Source organism: Schistocerca piceifrons, chromosome X (genome assembly GCF_021461385.2).
Source record: "Schistocerca piceifrons isolate TAMUIC-IGC-003096 chromosome X, iqSchPice1.1, whole genome shotgun sequence".
Lineage (NCBI taxonomy): Eukaryota > Metazoa > Arthropoda > Insecta > Orthoptera > Acrididae > Schistocerca > Schistocerca piceifrons.
The window spans coordinates 876615374-876630948 of NC_060149.1; the positions used below are offsets into that span (position 1 = coordinate 876615374).

Consider the following 15575-nt stretch of genomic DNA (forward strand, 5'->3'; position numbering starts at 1 on the left):
ATGTTTGGCGACATCGCAGTGAACGCACATTGGAAGTGTGTATTCGTCATCGCCATACTGGCGTATCAATTGGCGTGATGGTATGGGGTGACATTGGTTACATGTCTCTGTCACCTCTTGTTCGCATTGACGGCACTTTGAACAGGGGACCTTACATTTCAGATGTGTTACGACCCGTGGCTCCACCCTTCATTCGATCCCTGCGAAACCCTACACTTCAGCAGGATAATGCATGACCGCATGTAGCAGGTCCTGTACAGGCCTTTCTGGATACAGAAAATGTTCAACTGCTGCCCTGGCCAGCACATTCTCCAGATCTCTCACCAATTGAATGTTAACATCTAATATGAATGTACACGATATGAAGTCTTTTCCGATATTGATCTTTAGTATAGCTTTGTATGCAAGTGAAATGTGTACAGTTAACAGCACAGGCAAGAAACTAAAAGCTTTTGAAATGTGGTAGTACAGAACAATGCTGAAGATTAGATGGGTAAATCTAATAAACAATGAAAAGGTACTGAATCACAGTGGAGAAAAAGCAATTTTTATGACTACTTTACTAAAATAAGGCATCAGTTCACGAGACACATCTTAAGACATCAGGGAATCATGAATCTGGTAATGAAGGGAAGTGTAGGGAGTAAAAACAGTAGAGGGAAACCAAGTAGGTTCAAGTGGATGTAGGCTGTGGTAGTTATGCAAAGATGAAGCAGTCTGCAGTGGATAACCTAGTGAGGAGAGCTGCACCAAACCAATCTTCATGCTAAAGACCACAACAATGTTATTATTTAGTATTAGCAAATGTATGGCTTTCAGAGAAGAACTTGAGATTTAAGTTGAAAACATAGAAGCAGACCCAAAGAACTACAAAGAATTTATTGAACTTATAAAGAAAATGTCAAGGAGGTATATTCCTTCTGAATGTATGACCCGATTTATACCTGGCTTTGACTCAAGCTCACAAGAACTCTTTTATCATCTATCACAGCAAGTATAACATAGATGCTTTCTCAGCAGATAAAATTGAAATTGGAGGTGCACTACTCTGAAACATAGCTAAACAAAGAAGGGAGAGAGGGGTTAAATTACTAACCAATCTGGAGATGAAATGTAACAGTCGAAGAGGCTGGAGGCTGATAAAAAATCTTAGAAATGATCTTAGGAGCCTGCCATTTAGTACAAACATCACTCCAAACCAGACTGCTCACGAACTGCTACCGAATGGCAAGACAAGACAGAAGGCGTCAAATCTCAATCAAAACATAGGTGGTGACAGCAAATCTCTAGAAACTCTATTCCCAACTGAGGAATTGGGAAGAGCAATGCAAGAACTGAAAGAAAATAAGGCAGCAGACCCTGATGACATACGAACTGAACAAATAAAGCAGTTTGGTCCAAAAACTAATGAATGGCTAGTGAGGACGATGAACAGATGTTTGGAAACATTTCAGATTCCCCAACTATGGAGGATAACATTACTAAAGCCCGGCAAAGAGTCTACTGAGCAAAAAAATTTCTGCCCTATTTCCTTAACCTGGCACCTATGTAAGTTATTTGAAAGAATTATTCTGTCAAGAATAGAAACCAGAATCGATACAAAACTTATCCCTGAACAAGTTGTATTCACGCCACGGAAAGCATGTTGTAGTCAAATACCAAATCTGACTCAAAACATATAACACTGTCTTGAAATGAAATTGATAATGGTTGTTGGTTTTCTTGATCTTTATGCGGCATATGATACAGTAAACCACCAACAACTTTTCACGGAAGGCTATGAAGTAACAAAGGACATTTGACTGACTTACACGTTAAGAGGAATGTTGCAGAATCAAAAGATTCTACACAATCTTCCAAGGGAAGAAAAGTAGACGGAGAAACCAAAAGAACGCACTACCACAAGAGAGCATTCTTTCCCCTATCTTGTACAACATGTACACAAATGACCAGCCACACAGCCGGAAATAGAGAGATGCATACATGTAGACAATGCTGCCACTTCTGCTCAAGGAAGAATATTTGAAGAGGTTGAAAGAAAACAGACAGAGGCTTTGCATGCCTTGGGGAACTACTATGAAGAAAATCACCTGTCACCTAATGCAGAAAAAATGAAAATATGCACATTCAACCTATGTAATAGAGAAGCCTAAAAACAGTTGGAAACAGAATAGGGAGATGTTAGAGTACAACACTGCACCAAACCAAAATACTTGGAAATTACCATAGACCGTACACTGTCATTTAAAAAACACTGCACTGACCTGAAAGGAAAAATACGTGCAAGAAACAACATTACACTTAAATTGACTGGTTCAAAATAGAGAGCACAACCTGAAGTTCTTTGATCATCAACAATGGGACTATGTTTTGCAGCCAGAGAATATGCAGCACCAATAAGGTCTAGCCACTCCAAACACGCTGATGTCACTTTAAATGAGACTGTCCACAAAATTTACACACTTGCAGTTGCAGCCATAGCACCACCTAATATCAAATGCAACAAATGCAAAGTATAAAGGGTGTTCGAAAGGAAACAAGCCAGAGACACAATTACAGAAACCAATACCTGTATGTAAGAAGTACTGACCCTGGCTGTTGAGACACTTGTGCCACTGTGAAACAAGGTGGTGAATGGCTGTCTCTCAAAATTCCCGAGGCTGCGATGTTAACCAGTTCCACACATACAGCTGGATGTCGTCGTCCACACGAGTGCAGGAAAGGTTATGCTGACGTTCTTCTTCACTTCCTGCAGCACGGGACAACAGTGAATGCCCAATGTTACTCGAAAACCTTGACCACCCTTTGCCAAGCAATCAAATCAAAACGACCAGGCAATCTCAGCCATGCAGCTATTCCGCTCCACGACAATGCAAAGCCTCATACGGCCAACACAGTCGCGGCACTCCTGCAGAAATTCAAATAGGAGGTTATTGGCCACCCTCCATACAGTCCGGACCTCCCCCCCTGTGATTGCGCTATTTTTGGTCCCCTTGAAAAGGCTCTGAGGGGGCAAACGATTCACCTTGGACGACGACATCCAACTGTACACGCAGAACTGGTTAACATCGCAGCCCCGGGAATTTTATGAGACAGTCATTCACCACCTTGTGTCATAGTGGGACAAGTGTGTCAACAGCTAGGGCGAATTCTTCTAACATACAGGTACTGGTTTCTGTAATTATGCCTCCAGTTCATTTCTTTCTGAACGTCCCTTACAGCAAGTGAAATAGAGAGGAAAACGCAGCAAATTTACCCACAGCACTTAATGTATAACCACCAAACAGTTCCAACTTGTCTCAAGTCAAGTAAGGGCTTTATCCAATGGATAGTACCAATAGAAGGCCAACCTGAGACTGGCCTCCTATCTTTATGGTTGGACACACTCTGCAAAATACAAACCTGCACCCCACAGACAAAATCACAGGGGCAGTAACTACAGCACAGCACACACAGCGCACTGAATAGATAACAAAAGTTACACAGTGCAAAGTAAATGCGGTCAAGTGGGGCTACTCTGAAGACGAACAGAGCGAATGTGGAGAAACCCAGACAATTGAACATTTGCTCATTTGCCCATGGGTGGAGTTTGTTTGCACAGCAGAAATCTATTTTTTGTGCAATGAAAAGGCCATTATAGCTGCAGAGTTTTGCAGGAAACGAGTTTAGATGCTCTCACCTGGACATGGGAAGTAAAGCAAGCAAGCAAATAGGGTAGTCACTTATATCGGATTACATAAAAGTACTGCACGGTTTACACAATCAAATGCTTTTCATAAATCAAAAGAAAACCCTTACTGTCCTTAGCATATCTCTTAGCCCTCCAAGTGTCTTATACACAAAACAATACAGTACGTTTGTATGGTTGTGATCCCTTCCTGAATCTGAATTGCAAATGTGGCAAATTAAGTCTAGTGCCAGTAATTGTCTCCATTAACCTGTTTCCTTCTTTTTATAAAGTAATTTTACTAATGAGTACTGTAATATATCAGGAAACTGACCACTCATGAAACACATACTGCAAAGGTTACAGATTACTACAACACTTACTATGAAGCACCGATCTCCATAGCTCAGATTTTAGCACAGCCACGTTAGTCTACTCTTCAGCGACTCAATTTTAGTATCCCTCTTTCTTTCTGCTATAGCTGCATACGACACAACTGTCTCAAAACACCAACTTTAAAAGTTCTGCGTATTTGCCTTTACCAAAAAAACTTGGATTTGACATGTCATACCTTGACAGGAAACCTGTCAACATTTAACCTCGGTTCTGTCATGCAGTCATTCTTAACATTTCTTAATCATTAATCATGCAACACATCATACAGGGTTATTCTAAATGAAGGACCTATTTTCAAAAATTCATATCTATTCAAATACAAATCCAAAATGAACAAGCTTTGTACCAATGAAAAGAGGAAGTTTCAAAGTTTTTTTTTTTTTATAACATTTGATATCAATTTAATAAATTTTTTAATTAGAAATGTGATGAATGTTATAAATGTTCAATGTGGTGACTGCTGGATGCATGGCAAACATCAACATGGTAGCCAAACTCGTCCCACACACATGAAGGTATAACTGATGTTACTGAGTGTATGGCAACAGTGATTCAGTTCCACAGTTCATTAAGATTAATTACAAATATTTAAAAAATTATTAAATTGATATCAAACATTATGAAAAAAACTTTGATACTTCCTCTTTTCATTGGTATAAAGCTTGTTCATTTTGGATTTGTACCTGAATAAATATGAAGTTTTGAAAATGGATCCATCATTTAGATTAACCCTGTATTTTTGCCTCTGAGATGCTGGCAGTTTCTGGTATCAGTACTGGATTCAGGTAACTGACATATATAAAATGATGCAAAATACAGTTTCCATACAAGTTACTTTTTTTGAAGACACAAAACAATTCACTTGCTGAAAGTTAATACAGTAGAGACAACCCTTTTTAAAATATTACAGGACAATCTATGGTTTTCTTTCTTTATAGGATCACCAGATATCATTTGTGATACACATAATTTTTGTTGTTGTTCTACAGGGAAGTCTTATCCCTCTATCCAGGATTTCCATTTACTGACTTGAGAATTATTTCGTATGATTTTTTTATTTTTGGAAATACAGCTTCAAACAATTACACAAACTTATTAGAGAACAGGCTAAACAACTTGTCATTAACATTCATTTCCATATGTACAGGGTTCCACTCAATCTGCTGGAAGAGACAAAGAGAGAGAGAGAGAGAGAGAGAGAGAGAGAGAGAGAGAGAGAGAGTGTGCGCGCGCACACACGTGCTAATGAGTATGTGTCATAGAAACTGTATTTACAACCAAAAAACTGTAAGAAACAATCCGCAGGCCACTAAACAAAACCCTGGATTACTAGAGCAATCAAAATTTCACGTAGAACAGAGAGAAAGTTACATGAATCAGTATGGATATCTTATTATCCCATAAAACAAGGAGAACTATTGATTATACTGTAATGTTTTAGAAGAGTGTCATTAAAAATCCAAAACTATGTACATCACATTTGAAACTAACAATGCCTACAATAAAGTAAACAACATATGGCAAGTTATAAAAAGGGATAGTAAGGGAAGAAAGTAGAATGCATGTCTTATATATAAATACATTACAGGGAAATATACACTGATCAGGCAGAACATCATGGTCACTGACCTACCATCGATATAAATCCATACAGGCGGGAGCGGAGTCACCTGGTGAGGAATGACTGCTAGTCACACACATGCATGGTGCTTGCAGTATCAGTGAGCACGCTGCCCGCGTGTAGAATGGGAAAGGTGCACAATTGTGATGGCCCAAAGGCTCGGTACAAGCATTTCAGAAACTGCACGATTTGTCGGGTGTTCGAGGAGTGCTGTGGTAAAAATCTTCAACACATGGTGAAACCATGTACAGGCATCGTGGAGTTTGGCGGCCACCCCTCATTACAGATGTCAGACTTAGGCAGAGCAGACTGGTAAAACAGGACGGGCAGTGAACTGTGATGGAATTAATGTCAGACTTTAATGCTGGGCAGAGTACAAGTGTGTCTGAACACTTAGTGCACCAAACATTCCTAACGATGGGCCTCCGCAGCCAGTGACCCACGCATGTGACAATGTTAACACCACGACATCAGCAACTACGACCAAAAAGGGCACGAGACCACTGGCACTGGGCACTGGCGCACTGGCAGTGTGTGGCGCGGCCTGACGAATTCTGATACCTTCTTCATCACACCGATGGGAGGGAGTGAATCTGTTGTCTTCTGGGGAACAGCTCGTTGACTCCTGTATTGCAGGACAGAGACAAGATGGCAAAGGCTCCATTATGCTCTGGGGAACATTCACATGGGCATCCATGGGTCCACTGGAATTTATGCAAGGCACCACGATGGCCACGGAGTATCGTACATAGATTGCAGACCACGTATGTCCAATCACGAGGATCATGTTTCCTGAGGGCTGTGGTGTTTTTCAGCAAGATAACATGCCATGTCAGTAGGACAGGAGTGTAATGAAACTATTGGAGAACACAGTGGTGAGTTCCCATTGATGTGCTGCCCCACTAACTTGTCAGATCGGAACCCTATCGAATGAATATGGGATGTGATTGAATGTTGCGTCAAGACCTTATGGTCCCCCTCCTCGGAATTTACGGAAATTAGATGTCCTGTGTGTGCAGATATGACACCAACTCCCTCCAAACACTTACCAATACCTCATTGCTTCGAGGCCATGATGCATCGCCATTGTTATGCGTGCCAGAGGTGGACATAGCAGTTATCAGGTAGGTGATCGTAATGTTCTGGCTGATCAGTGTAGTAATAAACATTGAGGGAGTTGCTAATATATACAACTGACAATTAACAGCTGCAGAGGAAACTGGCTGTAAAGCCTCAGAGAGTGACTTCTTAAACCTACTGTATAAAGTTAGAAGCACCAAAGTCAGATACATGTAATTCTCATCACACTTAGTGAAATCAAAAGCAAACTCAATGAGATGAAAAACTGATGTTATCCTGGGATTGATAATATTTCCACATGGGCATTTGGGCACCATCATTAATACACACATGCAGTCCTGGGTCACATATTTAATGAATCCCAGTGTCATGGTGTCGTATCACTGTGATTAAAATATACATGTATGAAACACTCTTCAAGAAGGATGAAAAAATTGAGACAACCATTGCCCAGCATCCCAGCTAATATATTTTCCCTTGGTCCTACAGTCTGGTGTTCAAAGGAACTGTGGATCACTTTAATGGTCACAAGATTCTCAGTCACTGTTAATTCAGTTTCCATCAAGTCCTATCAATAGATGATGCTATTTTCTCTCTCACTGATCAAATTCTGCAATCTCTTCACAGCGAATTGGTACCAATCAGAGTCCTATGTGACATTTCCAAGGCTTTTTAACTGCATCAACCATGAAATTATGATGATAAAACAGAATTATGGGTTAAGCAGAGTAGTGGGGAAATGGGTTAAGTCTTAGCTAACAGACAGGAAACAGAGGGTAACAATTACTGGCAGTAATGGAATTCTAGCTTCATCTAACTGGGGCACAGTCAACACTGGAGTGACACAAGGCTCTGTGCTGGGGTCCCTGCTGTTTTTTATCTCTTAGATGATCTCTAACTCTTTTCCACTACAGTGAGCAAGTTTGCCCTCTTTCCAGACAATACTCCTCTTCTAGTGGACAAAACATGAGGGAAAAACTTGGAAACCTCTGCTAACATGGAATTTTATTATGCTAGTTTACTTGTATAAGACTCCCTAGATGTCAAAATAACTCATTATGTACAGTTTCATGGGGCAAAGAAAGAACAAGAGGACAAATATAAAATGTAATGGACAACAAATACACCAAGTGAACTCCACTAAGTTCTTGGGTATGTACACTGATAGCAAATTAATTGGTCCTGCCATATTCTAGATATTGTGAATAGACTTCATTCCGCAACCTTTTCCTTATGCATAATTCCATCATCTGCCCATATGGATGTTGTCATAGTTGCTTACTTCAGGATATTATACCCATGCATTGTTGTTTTATGGCATCACCTTTTGTGGTAAACAGTTCTTAGCAATAAGAAAATTATTACTCAGAGGAGTGTGATAAGCAGTGAGTGGTGTGCAGCCAAGACACACTTGCAGGAATCTATTCCTGCTACTACAGGTTTCCAAAATGCCGTCTCAGTGTGCCTCTTCCCTTGTATGTTTCAGAAAAGAAACTGCTGTCTTTCCAAAACCAATAGTTCACATGGCCACTTTATGAGGTCAGAACAGGGTTTACGAAGAAACTAGACAAACTTCAGCCTTATGCAAAAATTAGTAAATTACTCAGTTATGAAAGTTACCAATACTCTACCTACACACATCAAACTATAAAAATCAAGAGCAAATTGAAAGAATACCTGTTACAAAATTCATTCTACAGAAGTAGTGAATTTTTTAACATAAATGAGAGTGTATGTGTGGGGTTTTAATGTATAACTGGGATATACCATTACTGCAAGCATAAAATAAATTATTTATTATCATACAATATATCATACTGGTTTTTAAATATTAAGAAATTGTTAATATGAATTTTCTTAGTGTATGTGTAAATATTAAGTCCAATGTCTTGCTCTATTACATATGTTGTTATTTTCATGTTTTATGATGTAACATTACCATGAATCTACTATATTGCACCCAACTGCACCCATTATAGTACATTTTATAAAAAAATTATTGATTGTTAATGTTAGAAAAACACTGATTCGTTCTCTATCCTACCCCCCCCCCCCCCCTCTCTAACATGTAATGTGGCGCAGCACTAAACGGCAACACAATCTACCCCACCCTCGATAATCACTGCAGGAAGAAGAGATGGAAACGCCCATATGATACAAGTATATTCTTTACTGTAGAAATCAATGGAACTGCTGGCGTTTGAGACAAAATCTGATAACACATTTCACACAGTCTGATTCTAATGCATTTGGATTCCGGGTGCTCAACTTTAAAGTTATCAGTGCTTGTATAAAGAAATACTTTTCTTTCAATACGACAAAACAATGGAGATTGCCATGAGGTAACAAACTTCTCAATTAAAATCCAATAACAAAATGCAAAATTACTGTTTTTACAACTGCATCTGAGATAAATATTGCTTGATGACAACTACTATAAAAATGGGAAAGATCCTGTCACTCTGAAATATGATAAAAGCAAGCATGTGTACAGGAGGGGAGTGGGGAGATCCACGTGCACGCGCACGCGCACACACACACACACACACACACACACACACACACACACACACACACACACAGACAGAGAGAGAGAGAGAGAGAGAGAGAGAGACCTCAAATTTTTCATATAACTACAAAGGTACAAAGAAATTAATTCTTAATCAAATGTGAACAGTAAAAAGAACTACTTTAAAAACAATGTTTGATATAAATAAGTGTCTGTCTGACTACTGATATAAAAATTCAAAAGAGCCTGCCACTCTGATACACATTTAAATCTAGGCTTAACACCTTAGGGAGGAACTGTGACACTAAATAAATAAATTTTTAATACTTCAACTGAACTTGTCCAGTTGTTATTTAAAACAGAGATGAATGATTAATTTAGAGAATTCCCTCTTGTCAGCAAATAAAATACAAGGAACTGTAACATGGCATACCAAAATTGGTACACAAGTACCACACACCTGTGCATCCTCTCATTAGGGGAATAATCCTGAGTCAATGGGGAGAGTCTTATACAAAGTCTTGTGAGAACTGCTGCCATCATCTCTCTTTGGTTGAAGAGAAAGACACTATGGTCATGTTGACTCGAGACTTAGCCACTGAGACTCCCACACATTCATTTTGTCACCCCTCAACACCAACAGCACAAATTTTATGAGGATCCGCGCTGTGTTAAGTGATTTATATCATATGCTTCCGTAGTTGTTGTATGTGCCACCTTTGCAATAGGTAGAGGATGTTCTAGCTACTTTGGAGCAACTCTTCTGGGTACATTTACTGAGTGGACAGCTGAGCGCACCTGGAATCTGAACGGATGACTTTTCACACCTGATGCTAGATCATCCATCTGAGCACCCTAAGGACCATGGAAAGGGTTGACCAATTTGACAATGTGCTACATGTGACACCTGAATTTTGCAGCTACAAGTGACATACGGCATGAGTGTGAAAACAATACCTGAGCAGTCTGTTTCAGAGAAGTGTGTAATGAACACAGCAGCATCTCAAGAGTCAATCAACTTTGAACACAGGATGATAATCAGCGCACAACAAATGGGTCATAGATTCTAAAAGAATTCAGGTTTCTGAGATCAACAGTGTCTAAGATAGGGCTTCAATATCACAGAGACAATGTTTCCACACACATAAACCATAGAACAGGGCAACCATGAGTGTGTATCGAATGGACATCCTGTCACCTCACCACGGCCATACAAGACAATGGATAGTCTAACTGTGAGTCAGGTAGCTACCAATTTGAATGTGGAGTGTCAGGATCCTGTTTCTATGATGACTGCATAGAGACAAATGCACCACATAGGCTTCAGCAGCAGCCACCCAACTTGTGTCCCACTGCAGACACCCCAACACAGCTTAAGAACTGGTATGGGACCACAAACATCATCAATGGACCATGAACCAGTGGCAACATGCAACACAGTCTGTTGACAAGCTTATTGGCAGGTGGCAGAGTAGCGTATGTCCCATGAAGCTACGGATCCTATGTGTCATCAAGGTTGTGTCAAGTCAAAACACAGTTCAGTTATGATCTGGACTGTGTTCACGTGGTCACAGTTAGGCCCCATTGTCTATCTGCATGATCAATGAAAGATGCACGTTATACAGATATTCTTGTAGGCCATCTCCATCCCTTTCTAGTAACAGAGTACCCTGACAGAGATGCCATGTTTCAACAGTACAATTTGACATGTCCCCTCTCTATGGTTGAAAGCAGGAGGATTGATGAACAGTCCAGTGGATCCTCAACTACAAGTTGCTACCCCCTCACCTCCCCAAATCACCCATCTGCCTATCAGTATGAAAATCTTCAAATTACTGTACTAAAATCATCATTAAAAATTATTTCAAAAGGCATAGTATGGAGTACAGAACTTGCTGCACACTGTCAGTTTTAAACTCTAAGAGTCTCACAACTAGCCAGCAAGGAAATCTGTCCCAACCTTGTATCAAGACACTCGTATCTCATTAATGTTGCTTTACCTGAATACCAAGTGAATGTTTGGCTCATAGACAGTTCCAAGCAGTAACGGTCAACAGTAGGGAAAGAGGTGACTATAGATGAGCTGAGACCTTTTACGCAGTCTGCATCATCTGTAGTTGCTGTGAAAATACAGGGCTATTACAAATGATTGAAGCGCTTTCATAAATTCACTGTAGCTCCATTCATTGACATATGGTCACGACACACTACAGATACGTAGAAAAACTCATAAAGTTTTGTTCGGCTGAAGCCGCACTTCAGGTTTCTGCCGCCAGAGCGCTCGAGAGCGCAGTGAGACAAAATGGCGACAGGAGCCGAGAAAGCTCATGTCGTGCTTGAAATGCACTCACATCAGTCAGTCATAACAGTGCAACGACACTTCAGGAAGAAGTTCAACAAAGATCCACCAACTGCTAACTCCATTTGGCGATGGTATGCGCAGTTTAAAGCTTCTGGATGCCTCTGTAAGGGGAAATCAATGGGTCGGCCTGCAGTGAGCGAAGAAACAGTTGAACGCGTGCGGGCAAGTTTCACGCGTAGCCCGCGGAAGTCGACGAATAAAGCAAGCAGGGAGCTAAACGAACCACAGCCGACGGTTTGGAAAATCTTACGGAAAAAGCTAAAGCAGAAGCCTTACCGTCTACAATTGCTACAAGCCCTGACACCCGATGACAAAGTCAAACGCTTTGAATTTTTGGCGCGGTTGCAACAGCTCATGGAAGAGGATGCGTTCAGTGCGAAACTTGTTTTCAGTGATGAAGCAACATTTTTTCTTAATGGTGAACAGACACAATGTGCGAATCTGGGCAGTAGAGAATCCTCACGCATTTGTGCAGCAAATTCGCAATTCACCAAAAGTTAACGTGTTTTGTGCAATCTCATGGTTTAAAGTTTACGGCCCCTTTTTCTTCTGCAACAAAAACGTTACAGGACACGTGTATCTGGACATGCTGGAAAATTGGCTCATGCCACAACTGGAGACCGACAGCGCCGACTTCATCTTTCAACAGGATGGTGCTCCACCGCACTTCCATCATGATGTTCGACATTTCTTAAACAAGAGATTGGAAAACCTATGGATCGGTCGTGGTGGAGATCATGATCAGCAATTCATTTCATGGCCCCCACGCTCTCCCGACTTAACCCCATGCGATTTCTTTCTGTGGGGTTATGTGAAAGATTCAGTGTTTAAACCTCCTCTACCAAGAAACATGCCAGAACTGCGAGCTCGCATCAACGATGCTTTCGAACTCATTGACGGGGACATGCTGCGCCGAGTGTGGGAGGAGCTTGATTATCGGCTTGATGTCTGCCAAATCACTAAAGGGGCACATATCGAACATTTGTGAATGCCTAAAAAAACTTTTTGAGTTTTTGTATGTGTGTGCAAAGCATTGTGAAAATATCTCAAATAATAAAGTTATTGTAGAGCTGTGAAATCGCTTCAATCATTTGTAATAACCCGTATTAGTGGTGACTATGCAGTATTTGCAAATATCCTGGACATCGGGCCGACTGTATATGCACCAACACCTCAAGCTGCAATGAGTGGAGAATCTTACAATATTAAAATTGCACAGACCTACATACAAGACTACCATACTCCAACTGAGGATGAACAAAACCGTAAAACAGTATGCAGCTAGAATTTTATGCCTGCCGGTTCTTCCTATCCAGAGGCTTTGGAATGTTCATGGCTTTGAATAGCTGATGCCAAACACAGCAAACAATTCAGCTCCAAGTGACCAGAATTCTGCATACAAATAAGGCTTACTCATGTATGGGAGGTTCTTGGGAAATCCTTACAAAACAAATGTCAATGAAAGAACAATGAAGAATATGAGATTCATGTCACAATGCAGTTATTCCTCTTAACAATTTCAGTGCTCTGGGTTGTATCATACTTTTTGTGTTAAAAACATGTTGAAAATTAAAGAGCAGGCCAAGTATTTAGGTATGGAATTAGATCAACTACATGCTTACAACCACATGGACAACATAACTATAAATATGTGGCATCTGCAAACAGGTCGCGCATATGTTCATAGGACTTTTTCTCTGTTGCTCACAAACAATAAAGCTATAAGACACTGTATCAATTACTCAAAATTAAATTTTATGTTATATTTAAAGGTTTAGAATAAGAGAAATTAGTTAGATTGCCATGTATTACACACACAAATACGTATCAGCACTACTGTCACACTATCTAGTATGATGACAGTAAATAATGTTGCCCCAGGAATCTATGCCAACACAACAATGAACAAAAAGAACAAGTAAATAACACAGAATAACTATCCACCACATAAACTATACAAAGCAGTAAGTTATGAGCAACAAACAGCTCACTTTTCAACTAAAACTGAACCTGAAACAATGGCTTTCAAGCGATGTGATGATGTCTCTTCCTCTAAACAGCTGTTTTATACTGAAAACATTACTTACAGCCCTCCCCCCAATCACCACCTTGGTCTATTCCTTCCCTTCAACAGTGCATCTTTCCCCACTGTTTCCAGCATGTTCCCACAGCATTTACCACAAATACTTCACTATTTAAAACGTGTTCCCATTGTCGAAACAAGCATTTAATTTTCTGTAACACTGCAAGTTGTCTGGAGCCTTACCAGGCAATTACAATCTCAAATCATTCAGTCATAATATCAAACTGTACCAGAACTTTCCAAAGGTTTTAAGGAGGAAGAACACATGTTCTAGTCTGTGTCATAAATCATATGGTTAGTATTTTTTATAATTATCATATGAAAATGATAACAAAAATCTCAATATTCGAAGCAGAAAATATTTGTTTCCACTTTTTGAAAGTCCTTTGCATCTGCCTTATAATAAGCACAAGGCAAATTAACTTTGGACCTAAATCAATACAGATTTTGCATTGTGATGGCAAATGAATATCTAAGCATTAATAATGTAAATTTCCTAAAAGTTACAGTAGCATGAATGGATTAAAGTTGATAAGTAAGCTCAAAATCCTAACATGCAGCTGAAATGCATCTCATTTGGAAACTTGACTTGAGTACCACATATCCCTAGCAGCAAAGGGAAAGAAACAAATAAGTAAATAAACAGTCTGTTTGTGAAACATTGTTCAATAACAAATGCCTGCATATATTATGTTTATTTCTTTTGGGTCCCTTGAATTATACAATAAAAATACCACAGACAATTCTGATCTTACACTATACCCCACTAACCTCAAAAGTATCTGGTTTCTCCACAGTTGTGCTGCTGTTACCAGTCAGTATAATATCACCTTTGGAATGGTCCCGCTTGTGTTGTTGTCGGGGGGACGGGCGTGGACTTGACTGTGGACTCGTACTTGGGCTTGGAGACCTACATAGAACACACTCACACATGATATCTGAGGGCACCTTCACAAAAAAGCAGCAGGAGGACAGGTATGTGTTAATTACTGATCAACACAAAAGGCAAACAGCAAACAAAACCCACTAACACATTTAAAAAGCTTAACACTATGTTCTCAGGTAAGACAGTGGGTACAGGCAGCACACTATATCAAATTAAGCTGTACTTCTAGTACATATTAAGGCAAATGTACCTGTCTGAAGAAATATGCCCAAATACAGGGCAAAAAGCATGAATGGATAATAATACAATGTCAGTACATGGGATGATTACATTATGCTCAACAATTACATTAAAAATGAAACTGTGGCCACTGTAGTTTTCTATACAGTGCTCAATAAAAGTTTATATTAATGCCTAAATGATGAACAAATCACAGTTTCTTTAGCTAACGTCACACAAGCCATGTTTACCGTGGTTCCAGGGAGCCATTGGGATTAGCAACATGACAGGCAGAGGGTAAAGTCATTGTGTTGAACGTCAAGGATGAACTGATGCTACTCCCAATTACGTCGTGACTAGATATTAACAGGTTCTCCACAGACTTACGCCTGAAAATACAAAAGACTCGCTGTAATGCAAAGCTTTACTTCAATACTAGATAATGACATACAACATACCAATAAACACAAGGGAATTATTACACAAGAAAATATTAAGCTTGTGACTGCTCAGAACAGTTAAATTTATATGGCAAGGAATTCTACACATGCATTATGGGTGGAAACAAATGTAATCAGAGAGCAAGACTAAAAACAAAGAATTTACTCCACAAATCTACTATGCAAACATGCAATGAATATACACTGCAGACAAGCACACTGACTTTTGTATAGTGAATGTTGACATAATAAACTTAGCAAACCACTTGGAATCTAGAGAGATGTGTGAGAATGTGTTAACAGCCATGCACC

The 15575-nt window shown here is 39.8% G+C and overlaps 1 protein-coding gene across 2 annotated transcripts in view; it reads right to left on the reverse strand.

Moving 5' to 3' along the window:
- The window catches only part of LOC124723240 (protein Aster-B-like), a 230334-nt gene that overhangs the window by 198404 nt on the left and 16355 nt on the right, over nt 1–15575 (reverse strand). For both annotated transcript variants that reach the window (XM_047248438.1, XM_047248437.1), the window contains exons 3-4: nt 15075–15212; nt 14490–14628 (exon numbers count right to left, since the gene is read on the reverse strand). In XM_047248438.1, coding sequence (XP_047104394.1) covers nt 14490–14628; nt 15075–15212 — 277 coding nt within the window. The remainder of the gene's footprint in view (nt 1–14489; nt 14629–15074; nt 15213–15575) is intronic.